Source organism: Manacus vitellinus, unplaced genomic scaffold (assembly GCF_001715985.3).
Source record: "Manacus vitellinus isolate BGI_N305 unplaced genomic scaffold, ASM171598v3 scaffold_6_pilon, whole genome shotgun sequence".
In the NCBI taxonomy this organism is placed as follows: Eukaryota; Metazoa; Chordata; class Aves; order Passeriformes; family Pipridae; genus Manacus; species Manacus vitellinus.
Genome location: NW_021940750.1, coordinates 20,116,868 through 20,132,615, shown reverse-complemented (window position 1 = coordinate 20,132,615; position 15,748 = coordinate 20,116,868). Strand labels below are relative to the sequence as shown.

The 15,748-nt window shown below is 39.3% G+C and overlaps 1 protein-coding gene across 6 annotated transcripts in view; it reads right to left on the bottom strand.

Annotated features, from left to right (window-relative positions):
* Positions 1–15,748, bottom strand: part of TTLL5 (tubulin tyrosine ligase like 5) — a 136,842-nt gene that overhangs the window by 63,334 nt on the left and 57,760 nt on the right. For all 6 annotated transcript variants that reach the window (XR_001921968.2, XM_018082939.2, XM_018082943.2 and 3 more), the window contains 4 exons: positions 12,902–13,035; positions 12,184–12,297; positions 11,382–11,792; positions 9,382–9,572 (listed from right to left, as the gene is read on the bottom strand). Coding sequence is in view for 5 of the 6 variants with exons in the window: in XM_018082939.2 (XP_017938428.2) it covers positions 9,382–9,572; positions 11,382–11,792; positions 12,184–12,297; positions 12,902–13,035 (850 nt within the window). In the remaining variant the exon portion in view is untranslated. The remainder of the gene's footprint in view (positions 1–9,381; positions 9,573–11,381; positions 11,793–12,183; positions 12,298–12,901; positions 13,036–15,748) is intronic.

Sequence of the window (15,748 nt, the reverse complement as noted above, 5' to 3'; positions counted from 1 at the left end):
CATGCTATTCACAAAGAAAAAACCCATACGTATCCAGGATCCAGCCACCTGGCTCTAGATCTACACACATGCTGTGCATTTTAATGTCCTCTCTGTAGAAAGTCCTGCAGTGCAAGCACATGGAAATATTTTATGCTAAACATACATGAAATTTAAAATTTAGACATTAGAATCAAGGCTTGGTAAGAAACACAGCAGAGAGAAAAGTAGCCTGGATTATTTCGGTCACAGTCTTCATCCATCTATCCGTCATGAAAGGCCAGCAGCTAACAGTAACTACAAGCAAAAAAACACCCTCGTAGTTCAGCTGTCCAGAAGTCACATAGTTAGCCAGTAAGATCCCTAGATCACAAATCAAGGCAAGAAAGGCAATTAAGTCCCTATCCAATGAAAGGGGCTTACGAAACTGTATCTTCAGGTCTCATTCCCCAGCTCAACACCCATGTACCTGCCTTGATTCTCCACCTGTACTGTTGCCATCTTAGGCTCATGCAGGGCAACGGGCAAACTGAGCAACAAAATTTCAGGACAATTGAAAAATTGTATTGTTAACATGCTGACAACACTTTGGGTTAATCACTACACATACTGACAAACACATCAGCACTCTGCAAAAATAATTAGCAATCATTTGATTGACATAACTAGGGAAATCACTAATTTCAGATACTGATTTAATCACAAGTGTCTCAGTAACCCACTTGCCATAAAGAAAATATTTAGCTTGACTACACTAAAGCAATGTAGCAAAAAAAAAAATCTCAAATATGGAAGCAGCAGCATAGCCCACGTTCTTCAGTATACAAGATAAAAGGTCAGTTCAGAGCAACAGCCCAGCAAACTCGCTATCCCATCTGACATATCTCAGAAGATGGAAGAAATTTAAGCTTCCATGCATCTAACCAAAACATTTTATTGATAAGGAAAATGAATTTGTTATTTCTGTATGTTAAAACCTAGGGATCTGTCATTTGCAAAATGCTCATTATTCTGTTTGAGGTAACTACAGCCTGTTAAGTTTTCAGCCTTAATGGTATCCTGTTGCAGGGAGTTTCAGAAGGTAAGTATATTCTGTGACAATAACTATTCACTTTTATTATCATTTTTTATTCCAGTATCTTCCTACTAAACTGAATATCCCCTTCTTATTATAAGAAACATGAATAAAATCAACTTTATTTACCTTGTCTTCCACTGCTCAGTATAAGTCCTTCATGCCCATCTCCTCCCTAAACAAACTTAATATTTTCACTTTCTCATTAAAATTTCATTTTGCAGTTGATTGTTGCAGTCATTCATCTGTGAATCCTAGTTATTTTTCCCCAAATTCACTTAAGGAATGGCAACCAGAATTGAAAACAGTTTTTAAAGGGAGGTTATGTAATTCATGCTTACATAATTACATACTATTTCTTATCCTGTTCCTTAAACAATTAAAAACTTTTGTTTGCTGCCTTTACTGCTTGACTCAGAACAGGTACCTCCACTGAGCTTTCCAAAATAAAATTCATTTTTTCTTTCCTAAAGAAATAAGCTTTAGATTAGTCATTTAAGTGGTTAAAATTATTGATTGTCATACTATTTGTAAACATTGAACTTCATCTGCCAGTGTCTTGTCCAATTAATGAAGCTATTAAAGTTCTCTTAGTTTTACTAATAATAATCAACAAAAGAACACAGATGTACTGACAAATTACCAGGAGGTAGGCTCAAGTCTGAGTTTACAGCACACCCCTAACTTCTCAGTCATTGAACACAGGCCTCTTGCAGCCCACATTATAATGAAGGACAACGAGCTATCTCATGTAGCAAACATGAGCTGCACAAGCATGTGTTCACATGGATGAACACCATAGAGTAGTTAATCTACTGTAAATTCACACTCCATATTACCTTGCAACAACTTGTTTTTATTTTCATTCTTTAGGTAATAAAATGTCAGTCCTTGTGAACCTCCTCCTTTCAAACATTTAATTTTACACTCCATGTACATTCTGTATTCTGTATCTTCAGTTAGCCACTTGCAGTGTAGCAAACTGATTAGTTAATCTTTTGTTTGCTTTCTGGGGTTTTTTTTGATCTGTAATAAAACTTTCCAGACACCTTGCTGGCTTAACAGTCCTTGCTAAAATTGTAAAAAACTTTTTAAAAAGTTGCAATAGTTCCACTGGATGTTATTTTTCTCAGTTCAAAGAATTCTAATAGATAAGACATAGGTTGGGTGTTTTGGGTTAGGGTTTTTTTGTTTGTTTTGTTTGGGTTTTTTTCCCCAACTTACGTTTATCTCTGTGAATTAAAATTCTATTTCTATTTAATATATATCTCCTAGTGGAGCAAGACTCATTACTTTAATTTATAGGAAACTTTAGGATCCTTATTACAGAAAGGCATGTGGCCTTTCTGTCCTATATACCAGTTTTATGACTGATTGCACCTTTCAGCAGAAACTTTGCCACTTCACTGTTGTGTTTCTGAACTCCTGAATGTATACCATACAGCCATAGAAGTCTCATAAAGCATTTTTTCTTTTTTTTTTTTTTTACTAGGAGCTTAATTTCATTACCTGGCAAGAAAATGTATCTCCTCTTTACCTACTATAGTGAAAAATAATGCAAAAGAAATTATTTAGTACCTCTAATGCCCCCATCCTCCAAATTTATTTTTCTATAGATCTAGACTGTATTCTCACTGCAATAATAAATTAATCTATCAATGGCATATTTAAAAAAATCTGATTTCCTGTGGCACTGCCACATGTCTCCCTGCCAAATAACCACATCATTCACAAGTCTGCTGCCTATGATATCTTCAAGATCTTTCCTCCCCACATCCTCCTAACTTACAAGCAAGAAGCAGTACACATTGCAGCTAGTTCCAAATTAGACTCCTGTTCACTGCTAATTAATATACACATTCTGACTGGCTAAGCAGCAGCTCAGAGCAGATATGTTGAACTCCACTTGATTTTAGCCCTCAACTGAAAGACTCTTATAGATCTTGCACTTCTATGCACTTAACATCTTTCACAAAACAGCCAAGAACATACTATAATTAAGGCTAATGTAGTCGAAACAAGGAATTTCAACAGGGGTTTTCTCTTTCTTACTCATTTTCTTATGACCTTTTGAGATCCTTATCATCCTACTCAGCCACGGACTTACCAGGTTAATGCTGGATCCTCAAAGGCACATTTTCAATAGAGATCTCTGTGTTGCTTGCTCCCAGACATACCGGGCAGTTAACTAGAGGCACACCTTTCTATTTCTGGATGCTGTGGAGTACCATAGTTAGCTGGTGCATAATTTAGGCAAAAATTAGGCAGTGTTTGAAAGATATGTTATGGATAGAGGTACATAACTCCCACTGTTGTCATAATCTCAGAACTAGATTTACTATAGATTTTATGTAATCACAGAAACATCATAAACCTGTGGTTTTAAATAAATGTAATTGAATAAAATTCCTCAGAAGTAAAAGCTAACATTCATTGTTAACAGCTATATTTAACAATAAATTCTCTCCCTAGACACTACAGTGTACACATTAATTTTTAATGCTGAATATTTATCATAATATCATAGTATCATTTGGGTTGGAAGGGACCATAAAGATCATTTAGTTCCAAGCCTCTACCAGCATGGGCAGGGATACCTTCCACTAGAGCAGATTGCTCAGAGGGCCCTATCCAACCTGTCCTCGAACTCTTACAGGGATGGAGAATCCACAATTTCTCTGGGCAATCTCTTCCAGTGTCTCAACACCCTTACAGTAAAGAATTTCTAATATCAAGCGTCAAGTTCGAAGCCATTCCCCCTTGTCCTATCACTACGTGTCCTTGTAAAAAGTCTCTCTCCAGCTGTCCTGTAGACACCTTTTAGGTACTGAAGGCCACAATAAAGTTACCTCAGAGCCTTCTCTTCTCCAGGTTGAACAATCCCAACTCTCTCAGCCTGTCTTCACAGGAGGTGCTTCAGCCCTCTGATCATCTTGGTGGCCTTCCTCTGGACTCATTCCAACAGACTGATGCCCTTCCTGTGCCCCAGAGCTGGACACACTACTCCAGGTGGGGTTTCACAGAGCAGAGTAGAGGGGCAGAATGACCTCCCTGGACCTGCTGCCCACACTTTTTTTGATGCAGCCCAGGACACAATCAGCTTTCTGGGCAGCAAGTGCACATTGCCAGGTCATGTCCAGCCTCTCACCCCACCAGCACTCCCAAGTCCTTCTCGGCAGGGTCACTCTCTATCTGTTCATCCTCCAGTCTGTATTGATACCAGGGGTTGCCCTGATCCAGGTGCACCACTTTGTACTTAGTCTTGTTAAGTCTCACAAGATTCCCATATGCCCACTCCTCAAGCTTGTCCAGGTCCCTCTGGATGGCCATCCTGCTGAGGGTGCACCTGATGCCACTGTGTCACTGATGAAGACACTGAATAGCACTGGTCCTGATACAGACCATATCCTTCATAACATAACTGAAGATTGTCATACTCAAATGTGTCCTTAAGGTAACATCTTTTCTGCTCTTACCATTAAAGACAGCTACAGAAGTTACCCAAACAACTTCTCCTTTTCTAGTCTAAGATAGAATAATACTGCTCCACTTTTCTCTCTATTCATCTCTCATTCATTCCTGCAACTGGGCAGTAAGGCATTGTACAGTGATGCAAAGAAATTAAATAATGATTCTTAAGGACTCTAGATCAATTTTTCTACTGTATATCACTGTGAAGGCACTCTTGTTTTCTCCAGGTTGCAAGAATAAGGATGCACTAATGACATTTCATACAATGTAATGGAAAATATTTTTTAAAAACACAAATTAAAGGCAAAATGTTCTCATATGCTTTGTGAGGACTGAAAACTGAGTACAATGGAACAAAACCACACATCAGGAAAGCTTTAGCTTCCTACCATCTCCATCTCCCATATACTAAGAATTGCACATTCTGAGTATCAGTGTGAAGTTCCCATCTGGTGTTTCAGAAGTGAATGGAGAAGGCTGTCAAGACAGAAAGCTGATGTAATCACAAAAATCTTGTTTTCTTAAGAGGACAGATTTTAAACATCTTATTCAAAGTCCATCAGACACTTACACTTAAAATTTTGCCTTTGAACATCAACATTTTGGCAGTCAATAATAAAATAATATCAATAACTAATAAAAATCTATTAATAAAAATAAATAAATAATAAACTAATTTAATATAGAGGCTAGAAAACAAGAGTGTAAGAGAGGAAATATAAAACAGGTGCTTTGGACATGGGAAGGGAACAGTGAAGAACAGTAGAGATTGGAGAGGGACAGAGGTGGAGTCACAGCCAGAATGACAACATCATTCCAAGCACAACTGCTGAAGTTACATTCCTGGGAACCCCAGAGACCCACACTAGTGCATGGATACCAGAAGCAATTCTCACAAAAATGGGAATGGAAAACAAGCTTCCCAGCTGCTCTTGGAAGAAGGTATGCATTCAGAGCACTCCAGCCCCCAAAATCCGGGCACAACAAAGGGAACCAAGGCACAGACAAAGACATTCAACTCTTACATAGTTCTTGCCCTTTGAAAAGAAACACACCCTACAGCAACAGCAGTATTTTCAAGTCATATACCCCTTCAAATAAATGATCCTAATCTTATCATGAAACATAATTAAATTGAAATATCAAGTCCCTTTCATACAGGCACTTACAAACAAAGCAAACTAACTCCAAGTTTCTGGAATGGTTTTAAACAATTGTACTATTTTTATTATTTAGGTAAATAATGTTCTCTTCCAGGGATCATCTTCACACCAATTTATTTTAGAATGCTTTTATAAAAATACTATCATATTTCAAGTGGTGTAAACAGAGGACTGAAAAGGGGGAAAACAACAATTCAGAATCTCCTGTCTAGAAATGCATAGGAGAGTAGTGCCCTGTTTAAGTCACCTGGTTACGAGACCTATCTCCCACCTTCTCTCAGTTTTCAATCCCTTAATTGTCTTGTCCCAAAGCCACCAGTGTTTCATAACCCAGAATCCCCAAAAATTCCCATTTCAAGCCTTTCCCCCTTTCAGCCCAGACCAACAGTCTTTTGACTTCCCCATTCCCTCTAGCTGTTTACTAAACCCTCTATCACATGTTTCTGTCTTTTCTGCCTCCATTTTCCCCTTCCTGGTTCAGACCAAATCCTGGTCTGCCCAAATCCATGATATCTATCATTCTGCAAATCACCTTCCAAACTGCCAGCCTACTCTGCAATGCCTGCATTTCTATTTATTCAATCTCTCTGCTTCAAATCCACACCCATGCCTAGCAGCTCAAAAACAGGTGTCCTGGTTCCAGGTCCCTCAACAATAAGCCCAAGCCTTGCTTGGCTCCTCCAGTTTTTCCTGTAGAGGTACCTGCTGTCATACTATTATGCTTTTATTGTACGCCGATACCTCTTATTGCCCTTCAGTGTCATGGCAGCCCTGTCTTCTCACAAAACCCCTTGGTCCTTGTTGCAAAACATGCTTTAAAGATCAGGCTGGATGAAAAAAGTAATCAGAATGACTCTGATGACAGAAGAGTAGAATGCATCTAGGTTAAAAAAAAAAAGCACAAGTAGTAACTTGTATGCGTTAGTTATGTCCATCAGGCTTTGCAGCTACATCTGAACTTTCTAAAACACTGCTTTTTCAAGTGTGACTAAAATAATGGTCTCAGCTTAGAATTACTATGTGCCATAAATTCTGTACTGAAGAGGCAGATTGCCTTAAAAACTGTCCTCAACTAAATCTGAATTTTCATACTAAACAAGCTTCAGATTTCATTTCTCCAAAGGAATCATTTAAAAAACAGGGCCAGGAGAACCACAATAGAGAGCAGAAGTCTAGAAATGAAAGGACACAGGCTCAGGAAGGAAACTCATTGTCAGATAGAACTCCAGCTCTAAACTTTTCATTGACTCATAAATTCCTTTCTACATGGATCTTTTTCATGATGACAGAAGATGACAAATGCAACCCAAGCCATGTTTCTATATTTCACTACTGAACCAAAGCCTGTAAAAACACTGCATAGTCAAACAAAATATATCAGTCAGAAAACCTACAATGTCTAGTAGGAGCTGAGGTGTCTATTGTTTGCTTGTCACAAAGAAGGGAATTAGCACCCCCATTCTCCTACTACACATTTCCCACTTCTTCTGTGGTTAATATCTTGGAAGAACTTAGAAGCAAAAAGCAATGCAGACACATTTACTATAACCAACATACCTCCAGAGCTATCCCTGTACTTCACAGCCTGTTTCAGACTTGAGTATACTGTTGGGAGAACAAAGATTGTGTGTGAACAATCTCCTCTGCATTTCTGTAGGCCTTGCCTTGGCATAGCTAAAGCACAAACAGTAAAAGAAACTGCGTAGCTAACATGGCTTCAGCCCTTGAAGTTAGAACAAAGGAGGATCAGTGCCAAGGTGAAGGTGGAGTTTCAAGAGGGTAAACATGTGCCCTCAAGATCATATGGACACCTGTTGTAGTCCAGTTAGCACTGGACAACAAAGTATGTTTTTCTCATGTACCCAATACTGTAGAAGAGGTGATCATGTGTCGGGATGAAGAAGCAGTAAATAATGAGTATCCTTCTTGTAATAAACGGGCATTTTGTCGATCATATTGGTCTTAGCACAATCTGTCTCCATCCCCTCTGCCGACAGTACACCTACACTGATTGACTGACTGACGGCTAAACAGGTTTCAGTTGCCAGTGGAATATGCTCCTTTGTCACTCAAAACAGCTGTGCCCAGGAAGCTACACTGCCCTTCCCATGCAGAGCTTTTTGAATTCCTCTCTGAATTCCCCTTTCTATTCTTTCTAATTTAACTAGCAATAATTAGCCATAGTAGGAATAGAGAAGTTTAAAAATCATTTAATAGCTACAAAAATGGCTGCAAGAAGACACCTTGGTTTCTCCAGATAGACCTAAGAAACCAAAGCAGTAAGAGCAGAACGGGTAATGAATGGTTTTAGGGAAAAAGTCCATGAATTTATTTTTAAAAGTTCCTTTCTGAAAAGACTGAAACGAAACAGACGAATTTCAAATTTTTTCCCAAATATTTGTTTAGATACTAACTTTTATCCGTGGAGGCAGTTTCCATCATATATTTAGCTTTCAACAAATCAGCATTTCCTGAATGAAAATGTTTCACTACCAAGTTTCTTTGAATAGTTTTATCAACAAAGTTTAACTTATAACCAGCTGAGAACCAGACTGACAGCTCTGAGTATTACTGGACAAGCGAACAAGAACAATTTGCCTAAATAGGATCTGGCCTGGTACTAGATCAGTCCTCAGCATCACTAGTATATTCAGTGCTCACATTCTCTGCTGAGTCCATCAACATGAAGGGGCTGTGCTTTTGTGACTTATCCGTTAAAAGGTGAAGATCTATCTGCAAAGAAAAATCATTCAGCTTCCTAGAGTTATAAATGCATCCCACATTTTGAAATAAACATACTGCCAATCATTTAACCAGATATTAAAAATCCAAACATATATCAATAAAATTGAAAGAAGCAAAAAGAAGCAAATAGCTGTTGCGACTATTAAACATGCCTCAGAAAACTTAGCAAAACATAAATTAAAAACAATACTTCCAAAACCAAAGAATTAGAACGAAGACATTTAAATTGTTTGTCTCTAGCAGATAAAGAGAAAAAAAATTATTTTCCAAGGCAAAATGCCTATTCTGGAGAATCTCCAGTTGGCAGCTTAATTAACTAAGAAATGTCCAACTTGAACACCTATGACGAGCACAACTACAGTATATTATGAAGAAAAAAAGGTCTATGTGTGTAGCCATTTAGGACATAACTCAAAAAGAAATATGAAACTAAGTGGAATTCTACCAGAACTCAATGTAAGTTTGATATATATCACCACCTTTAACAAAAGGATTATCATTTCCCATGTTAGTAAGTACTTCATTATGTCTTTACAATGTTATTGGAATATAGAATTTACATCAGAACCCATTCCGCAGACTTTCATTCCCAGCACTGTGATGACACACTGGAGCAATGAGGAAGCAAATTGCATGGAAGCCCAAATCTGAAAAGACTTGGTTTTATTGTTTAACAAGACAAGGCATGGATTTCATTTTTATAACATATTTTCTAATTCTCTGCTCAGTCTCACTTTCTCCTATAAAAGGACTTCAGCAACATTCTTGTAATCTCACAGAAAATTAAAATTTTGGTTACTGTAAACACTTCAAAACAACAAGATGAGAGAAATCAATTTTCATGAGATTTACTCCTTACAGCATGTCTCATCCCAGCCCAGTGCTGACACAGAAGCCTGCAACAAACTTCTCTCTTGCACCGGGACTCCAGCTTTAGTGCTTACATACCTGCTGTGTAAGGAGACTGACGTGGCTTGGTGGGGAATACTGACAGGCTGCTTGCTTTTCTGTCAGCTGCTGCAGTTCTGCTGCTGCCATACTGGGGCCATGACATTTGCTCTGGGAAGAAGTATATTCGGTTTCTTTTTGCATCCTGGCTGAGCCCACACGCTGCCCACTTGAACTGCGATGGCACAAACCTATCAAACAAACATTTTGATATGCTTACCCAGCAGTATGTCAGACTCAGCCTGCTGATCACAGAGACATAAAAGCAGATATGCCACTAGGAAGAATACAGAATACCTCTATTCTTCATGGGTATTGCCTCTATAAGCAATTATCGACTCTAGACCTGTATTCCCTTTATTATAATATATCTAGTGGCACCCAATTCCAGAGAACACTGGCTGGTGTTACCTAAGTTAAATCTATGATGTTTTTCCTAAAGGCAAATGGATCTCTTCAAGTAAGCTGTTCAGCTGGGAAGTAAGATTTATTTTAATGCCAGAAAGCTCACAGTCTTCAACTTCCTCCTGAGGGGAAGAGGAGAGGCAGGCACTGATCTCTTCTCTGTGATGACCAGTGACAGAATCCAAGGGAATGGCCTGAAGTTCTGTCAGGGGAGGTTTAGGTTGGATATTAGAAAAAGGTTCTTCACCAAGAGGGTCGTTGGGTGCTGGAACAGGCTCCCCAGGGAAGTGGTCACAGCACCAAGCCTGCCAGAGTTCAAGAAGTGTTTGGATGATACTCTCAGGCACGTGGTGTGACTCTCAGGGTTAGTCCTGTACAGGACCAGGAGTTGGACTCGATGATCCTTGTGGGTCCCTCCCAACTCTACATATTCTGTGATTTTGTTGTTATTATATATAGCAACACTAGTGAACATGTGCTGACCCTGACACACAACCTAAAACAAATACATACCGTCATTCAAAATACAAAAAATTAGGTATTACCAGGACCAAGCTCTTAGCCTATATGTGCTTCCCAAAACTTTCCAAATAGATTATAGTCTGCATCCAAATTCCTACAGTTTCTTCTACCCTTCACATTCCTTACACTCTAAATTTGCATTGCTCAGCTGTGTTCTACCCCAGCATGATAGATGAGAAGTCTCTAAATCGTGGTTTTAGGATACTCTTGGATATGGCAGTGCTGAAACATCTTAGAGAATAAGTTTCAGTAACGAGTCATTCAGATCTTTCTTTTTTGGAGGTCTTGACACGCCTTTAAGTATTCAACACCTCCAAGGTTTCATTACAAGTTTTCTATGCTTGATAGACAGCCAAAGAACTAAGAACAGCACATAGAGAGGACAGGGTTTCTGCTAATAAAAAAAATATAGAAATCACTAAAATCATTTAAAATCACTGAAGTGAAATTATTTCAGTAATATAATAAAGAAAATATACAATATTTAATTTCTCAGCTCTTTCTGAACAAGTTCAAAGGCTGAGTTCAAAGCACAAGACTGAGGAGAGACCTTATCACTCTCTACAACTACCTGAAAGGAGGTTGTAGTGAGGTAGGGGTTGGCCTCTTCTCCCAAATGACAAGCGACATGACAAGAGGAAATGGCCTCAAGTTGCACTGGGTAAGGTTTAGATTGGATATTAGGAAAAATTTCTTCACCAAAAGGGTTGTCAAGTACTGGAACAAGCTGCACAGGGAAGCGGCTGAGTCACCATCCAGGGAGGTATTTAAGACACGTAGATGGGGCTTTTAGGGACATGGTTTAGTGGGGGACTTGGTAGGACTTGATGAAGGAATTGTTGGACTTAATGATCTTAAAGGTCTCTTCCAACCTAAATGATTCTATGATTGCCTGTTCATCTGGTCAATAAAAGGGTATCTCTGGCAAAACAAGAGCTGCATCCTGCAATCCTACTTCCTGTGAGAAATTTAGCACCATTCAACAAAATTCAATCCTGGAAACAAAATTTTTACCTACTCCAGAACATCTCTGTACTCAACTAGCAGGTTATTATGCATCCCAGAACACTCACCGACTTTTGCAGAAGATGGTCGGGTCAATCTTTGGCTGTAGATCTGAGCAGCTCTCTGAAAAGACGAGAATGGGCCAATGGTGTAACTACCAGGACGACAACGATGTAACCCTGCAAGGCTACAAGTCTCACTGGACACTGGGTTAGTGAAGACAGAAGAGCTGTCAGGAGCTGTGCTCTGCAAGGAGGGTAGTGGGGGTGGGGACTGAATCAGCTTGGGAGCAACTGGAGGAGCCGGCAATGAATGGTGACCATCCACCTGTGAATTTTCAGAGGCTGCAGGCTGAGACGGTACCCAGGAACTGGTACTTCTCTGGAATGTTGCACCAGAAACAGAGGAAGAAGCACTAGAACGGCTGCATCGAGGTAACTTCACTTCAGCATTTAAAGAGAAGATGGGTCCTTCTGGAACTACAGAAAGATAATGAATGCACTATATGAGAAAAAGCTGCTTTTTAAATCCTTCGATAATATCAACACACATATGCCTCTATTCAGACACACTGAAGCCAAAATAACCTTATCTACCAGCAGACAAGAAAAGGCTCTACATGATAAATATCCTCTTTCAAGGCCTGCCACATCTAGATCTTCCCCGAACAGAGGGGCAGCTAACTCTTACCTAGTGCCCACTTTACAGTATCTTCTACTGCATTTAAAAGTAAAACCTGAAGAATCTTCCCCAAAATTGGGCATCTCTCAGTTTGAACCCAAAGGTTCCAACATTTGTCTAAAACTGTATTAAAAACACTATATGCCTTTGATGTTTTTTCTTGATGATGATTTAAGCCAGTTCACTTACAGGTTGATTTAACTTCTTTGGGTTTATAGCCTTTTAGCGCTCCTTCTGCAGGCAGATCTGCAACTGAACTTTTGGGATGATCACCTTTTATTTTTTCCACCACCTCAGGATGCTCTATAACAAAATCAAGGAGTTAGGATGCAGAACATTGCAAACTGTGGTATCATCATCAGAAGACTACAGAATTAACCTTGCCATAATAGACTTTCTTGCTAATATTTCCTGTAGACCACGCAGCTTTACTGATGACAATTGAGCTGTCAAGTATAGTAGTGTGGACTACTGGATATATGTCTGGCACTGTTCCTGCTTCCATGAAATGCCTAATCAGGCTCAAATATACAGTTTCAACCTTCCAGTCAGTATGCTCACTGTAGCCAGCACAATTCAGGCCATGATTTCTTTCATCCCTTACTTTGATTTCAGGATTCTCTGTTCATTTTAATTCTTATGGGCTTCAGTTTGCACATTTTCATTTCAGTCATGACCCACCATATTTAGTTCCTTATAACTGCCAGTCCAGATTCATTCCATTTCACTTCAGGCAACAAAGGTAGGAGTGCAGTTACCCTAGTCTTCACATAACAGTGAGTTAAAAAGAAAAAGATATGCAACCTCAAAACTGAATAACATTATGGAGGGGTTGTTCTTTTTTCAGACTGAAGTTAAATTGGATTTGTCTTCGCAACATCATCTCAGAACTGCCTGCAAAACTTACCACCTCGGAGCTGCTTCTCTGCCTGGTGACTGCTGTTCCTGTGTTTTGTGCTTGTGGATTTTGCTCCTAGGAAGATACTTGCTGATTTGTTTTTGTGTGTGTAAAATGTCAGTACTTCCTCCAGGTCACTTTCACTACAATAAAGAGAGAAGAATGGATGTAGAGTGAGGATGCTATGCTTTTTTGCATTCATGTAAAAGACAAGAAGTGATAACGAGACTCAAGAGGTGAGTGGAAACAAAAGGTGAGACCAGACAAGCTAATGCCTTGCTCAGTTCTGTAGGGTAAGAGCAGAAGGAAAGCAACATGCCTTGGCTAAACCTGAGAATCCCACTGAAATGCCATCTTCTTATGCAGTAGAAAATTCAAGCCTTCCCAGGATAAATAAAGAGCAAGTGAACACTCCAAACACATTTGGGGAGATCAGGTCAACACGAGAGATTCCATTCACGGCTAAATTTGTGAATCTTCCCCAGGTGCTCTTTAGAACAAGCAGCTATCTTTTCACAAGAGAACTCAGCTCAGCCTCTGTTTTATACTCATCATTAGTAGTTTCTACTCAGCAGTGGGGGGAGAAGAGGAAAGAGAAGGAAAAAGCTTGTTAATAAGCCAAAACTGCAGGACAAACAGAGCAGGCAATATTTTTGTGAAACTTAGAAAACTTGCATATGTTTCTCATTTTCTTTACAAGAAGAAAGTGCAACTGCCCCAGTATCCTAAACACCTACTGGTCCCAAACCAGTATCATTTACTTGGCCATTCTTATTAGAGCTTATGCAAGTTGTAATTCTAATTGTTTTGATTTGCTTTCCTTTTGCTTTATAGTGTTGCCTCAACACTACTGAATGGCTATATGGCAGAGCAAACACCAAAAGCACAAAGTACAGTGCCAATAACACTACAAGAAAACATAAAACAGGAATATAAATTAGAATAGTAACAGTTAGAATCCTTCGAAATATCCTCTGCATATCACATGTATAACTAGTCTTAGCTAGCCTGAGCTTTGGTGAAAGCAATGTCTAAAGCTGATACATTGCAGTTTGGACCTTCAGGGCATGCTGCAAAGTTCACCTTTTCTCCCAAACCAATGAGAATAGAGGTGAAAAGGAAATGTAAGAATGAGAAGTTGTTGGTGAAAAGGTGCTGTAAGCTTTTAAAGTGAAGTTAGCAGTATAAGTATATGCTTTTACAATGCACTAAGGACATTTAGAATCAATGGTCGTAACATATGTGTAACTAAACACAATGCCATCCATGTGGTATCAAAGTTAGAGAGTCAATGAGACAATCTCAATTAAGAAGCAACATTTTTCATCCATTTTCTCCACTGTACTGCAGAACAAACACTCAAAGTGGAAATCTATCCCCTCTGCTTTGCTCCAAATGACTAGCTCACTGATTTAAGCTTCAAGCACAGTGTCAAGTAGTGTCAGATACCAGAGTTTTCAAACATACCTGATACTTAATAAGAAACAGAAAGATCATCACCAGAAATTGTCTGATCATTGGCAAAGCATTCTTTATCATTCAGGCAAATGATCTAGCAAAAATCTCCATCCTCAGCCTAGATTGTGCATCAGGTCACAATGGCATGATAGCCAATAACATGGAAACAGAAGAGAATGCAGTTCTGTCCCATACAGCCACCTCTTAGCTTTTCTGACAAAAAGGAAAATGACCTGCACTAGGACACAACAGACATTTTAGTGGCCAGAAAGGTCAGAGGAGCAAGAGCATGCCATAGGCCTATGTAATATGCATTCTAGCTAGAGGAGTAGATCCTGTGGTGTATGGTAGTCAGACATCTTTATCTGAAAAGCAACAAGATTTTTCTGGGAGCCTATAAATCTGTTAGAGTAATGACTCCATCAATTATATTAGCAAAAGGTAAAATTATTTGTTTTCATGAGAATGTATCATCAAGAGAGACTGTGAAATCTCCTGAACTTAGTTAAGACATCTCAGATATCACCCACTTCTAATCATTCACCAAGAGTGCTATCTGAACATAGAAAAAGAAAGAATGGTTTCATAACTGGTCATGAAAAAGCAGCACTGACCATCAATCTTCCAAGAGAAAACAGATGAGCATAAAAACACAGGTAAACTCTACCTGTCCAGATATTGACAGGGGTGTCCTAGTTAGGACAGCTGAGACCAGTTCATCACTGGATGGGTGTAACCCAAAACTGTGTATTCCATAGTCTTCCATGCCATTTCCCAGAAACTGCTGTCAATAGACTATTCGCACCCTCTGCCCAGAGCAGTCTGACTCCTCAGGCTACAAACTAGGTGCTAAGAGGCCTGCCAGACAGAAGGGTGTTTTTGTCCTCACGCCCATTGAGGAACCCCCCGCCCTGAGGGAAGTACTGAGCATTCCTGCCTGAACTGGAGAATATATAATCTTGGAGTCTTGGGACTTTTTTAACCACCCGTGGGATCCAGAGGAAGACTGCAGACCACCACCCTTGACCGGACTGCAATCACCACTTTTGACCAGACTGCACCAGCACTCTCACCAGCAGGTTTTTCCCCTCTCTCTTTACTTTGGACTCAGGGGGCCCAAAGAACACCACTCTGTTCATGCTCCAGGGTGCTGGGTTATACATTTGGGTTTTGTGGGTTAAAACCAATTGTTTGTCTGTATGATCGTACTTATTGTATTATTTTATTAAATTGTTATTCTGACTTATAATCTCTCTTTTGGGTTGAGTTCATTTTCCCCTGCTGGTTTACCTTTAAACCAGTACATTGCCCATATAAGTATGTAATACATGGGTTAAATAATGGAGTCAAGAGGAATTACTTTTAGTGCTCAAGAATCAGAGAGTTAGAAAAAGTAAT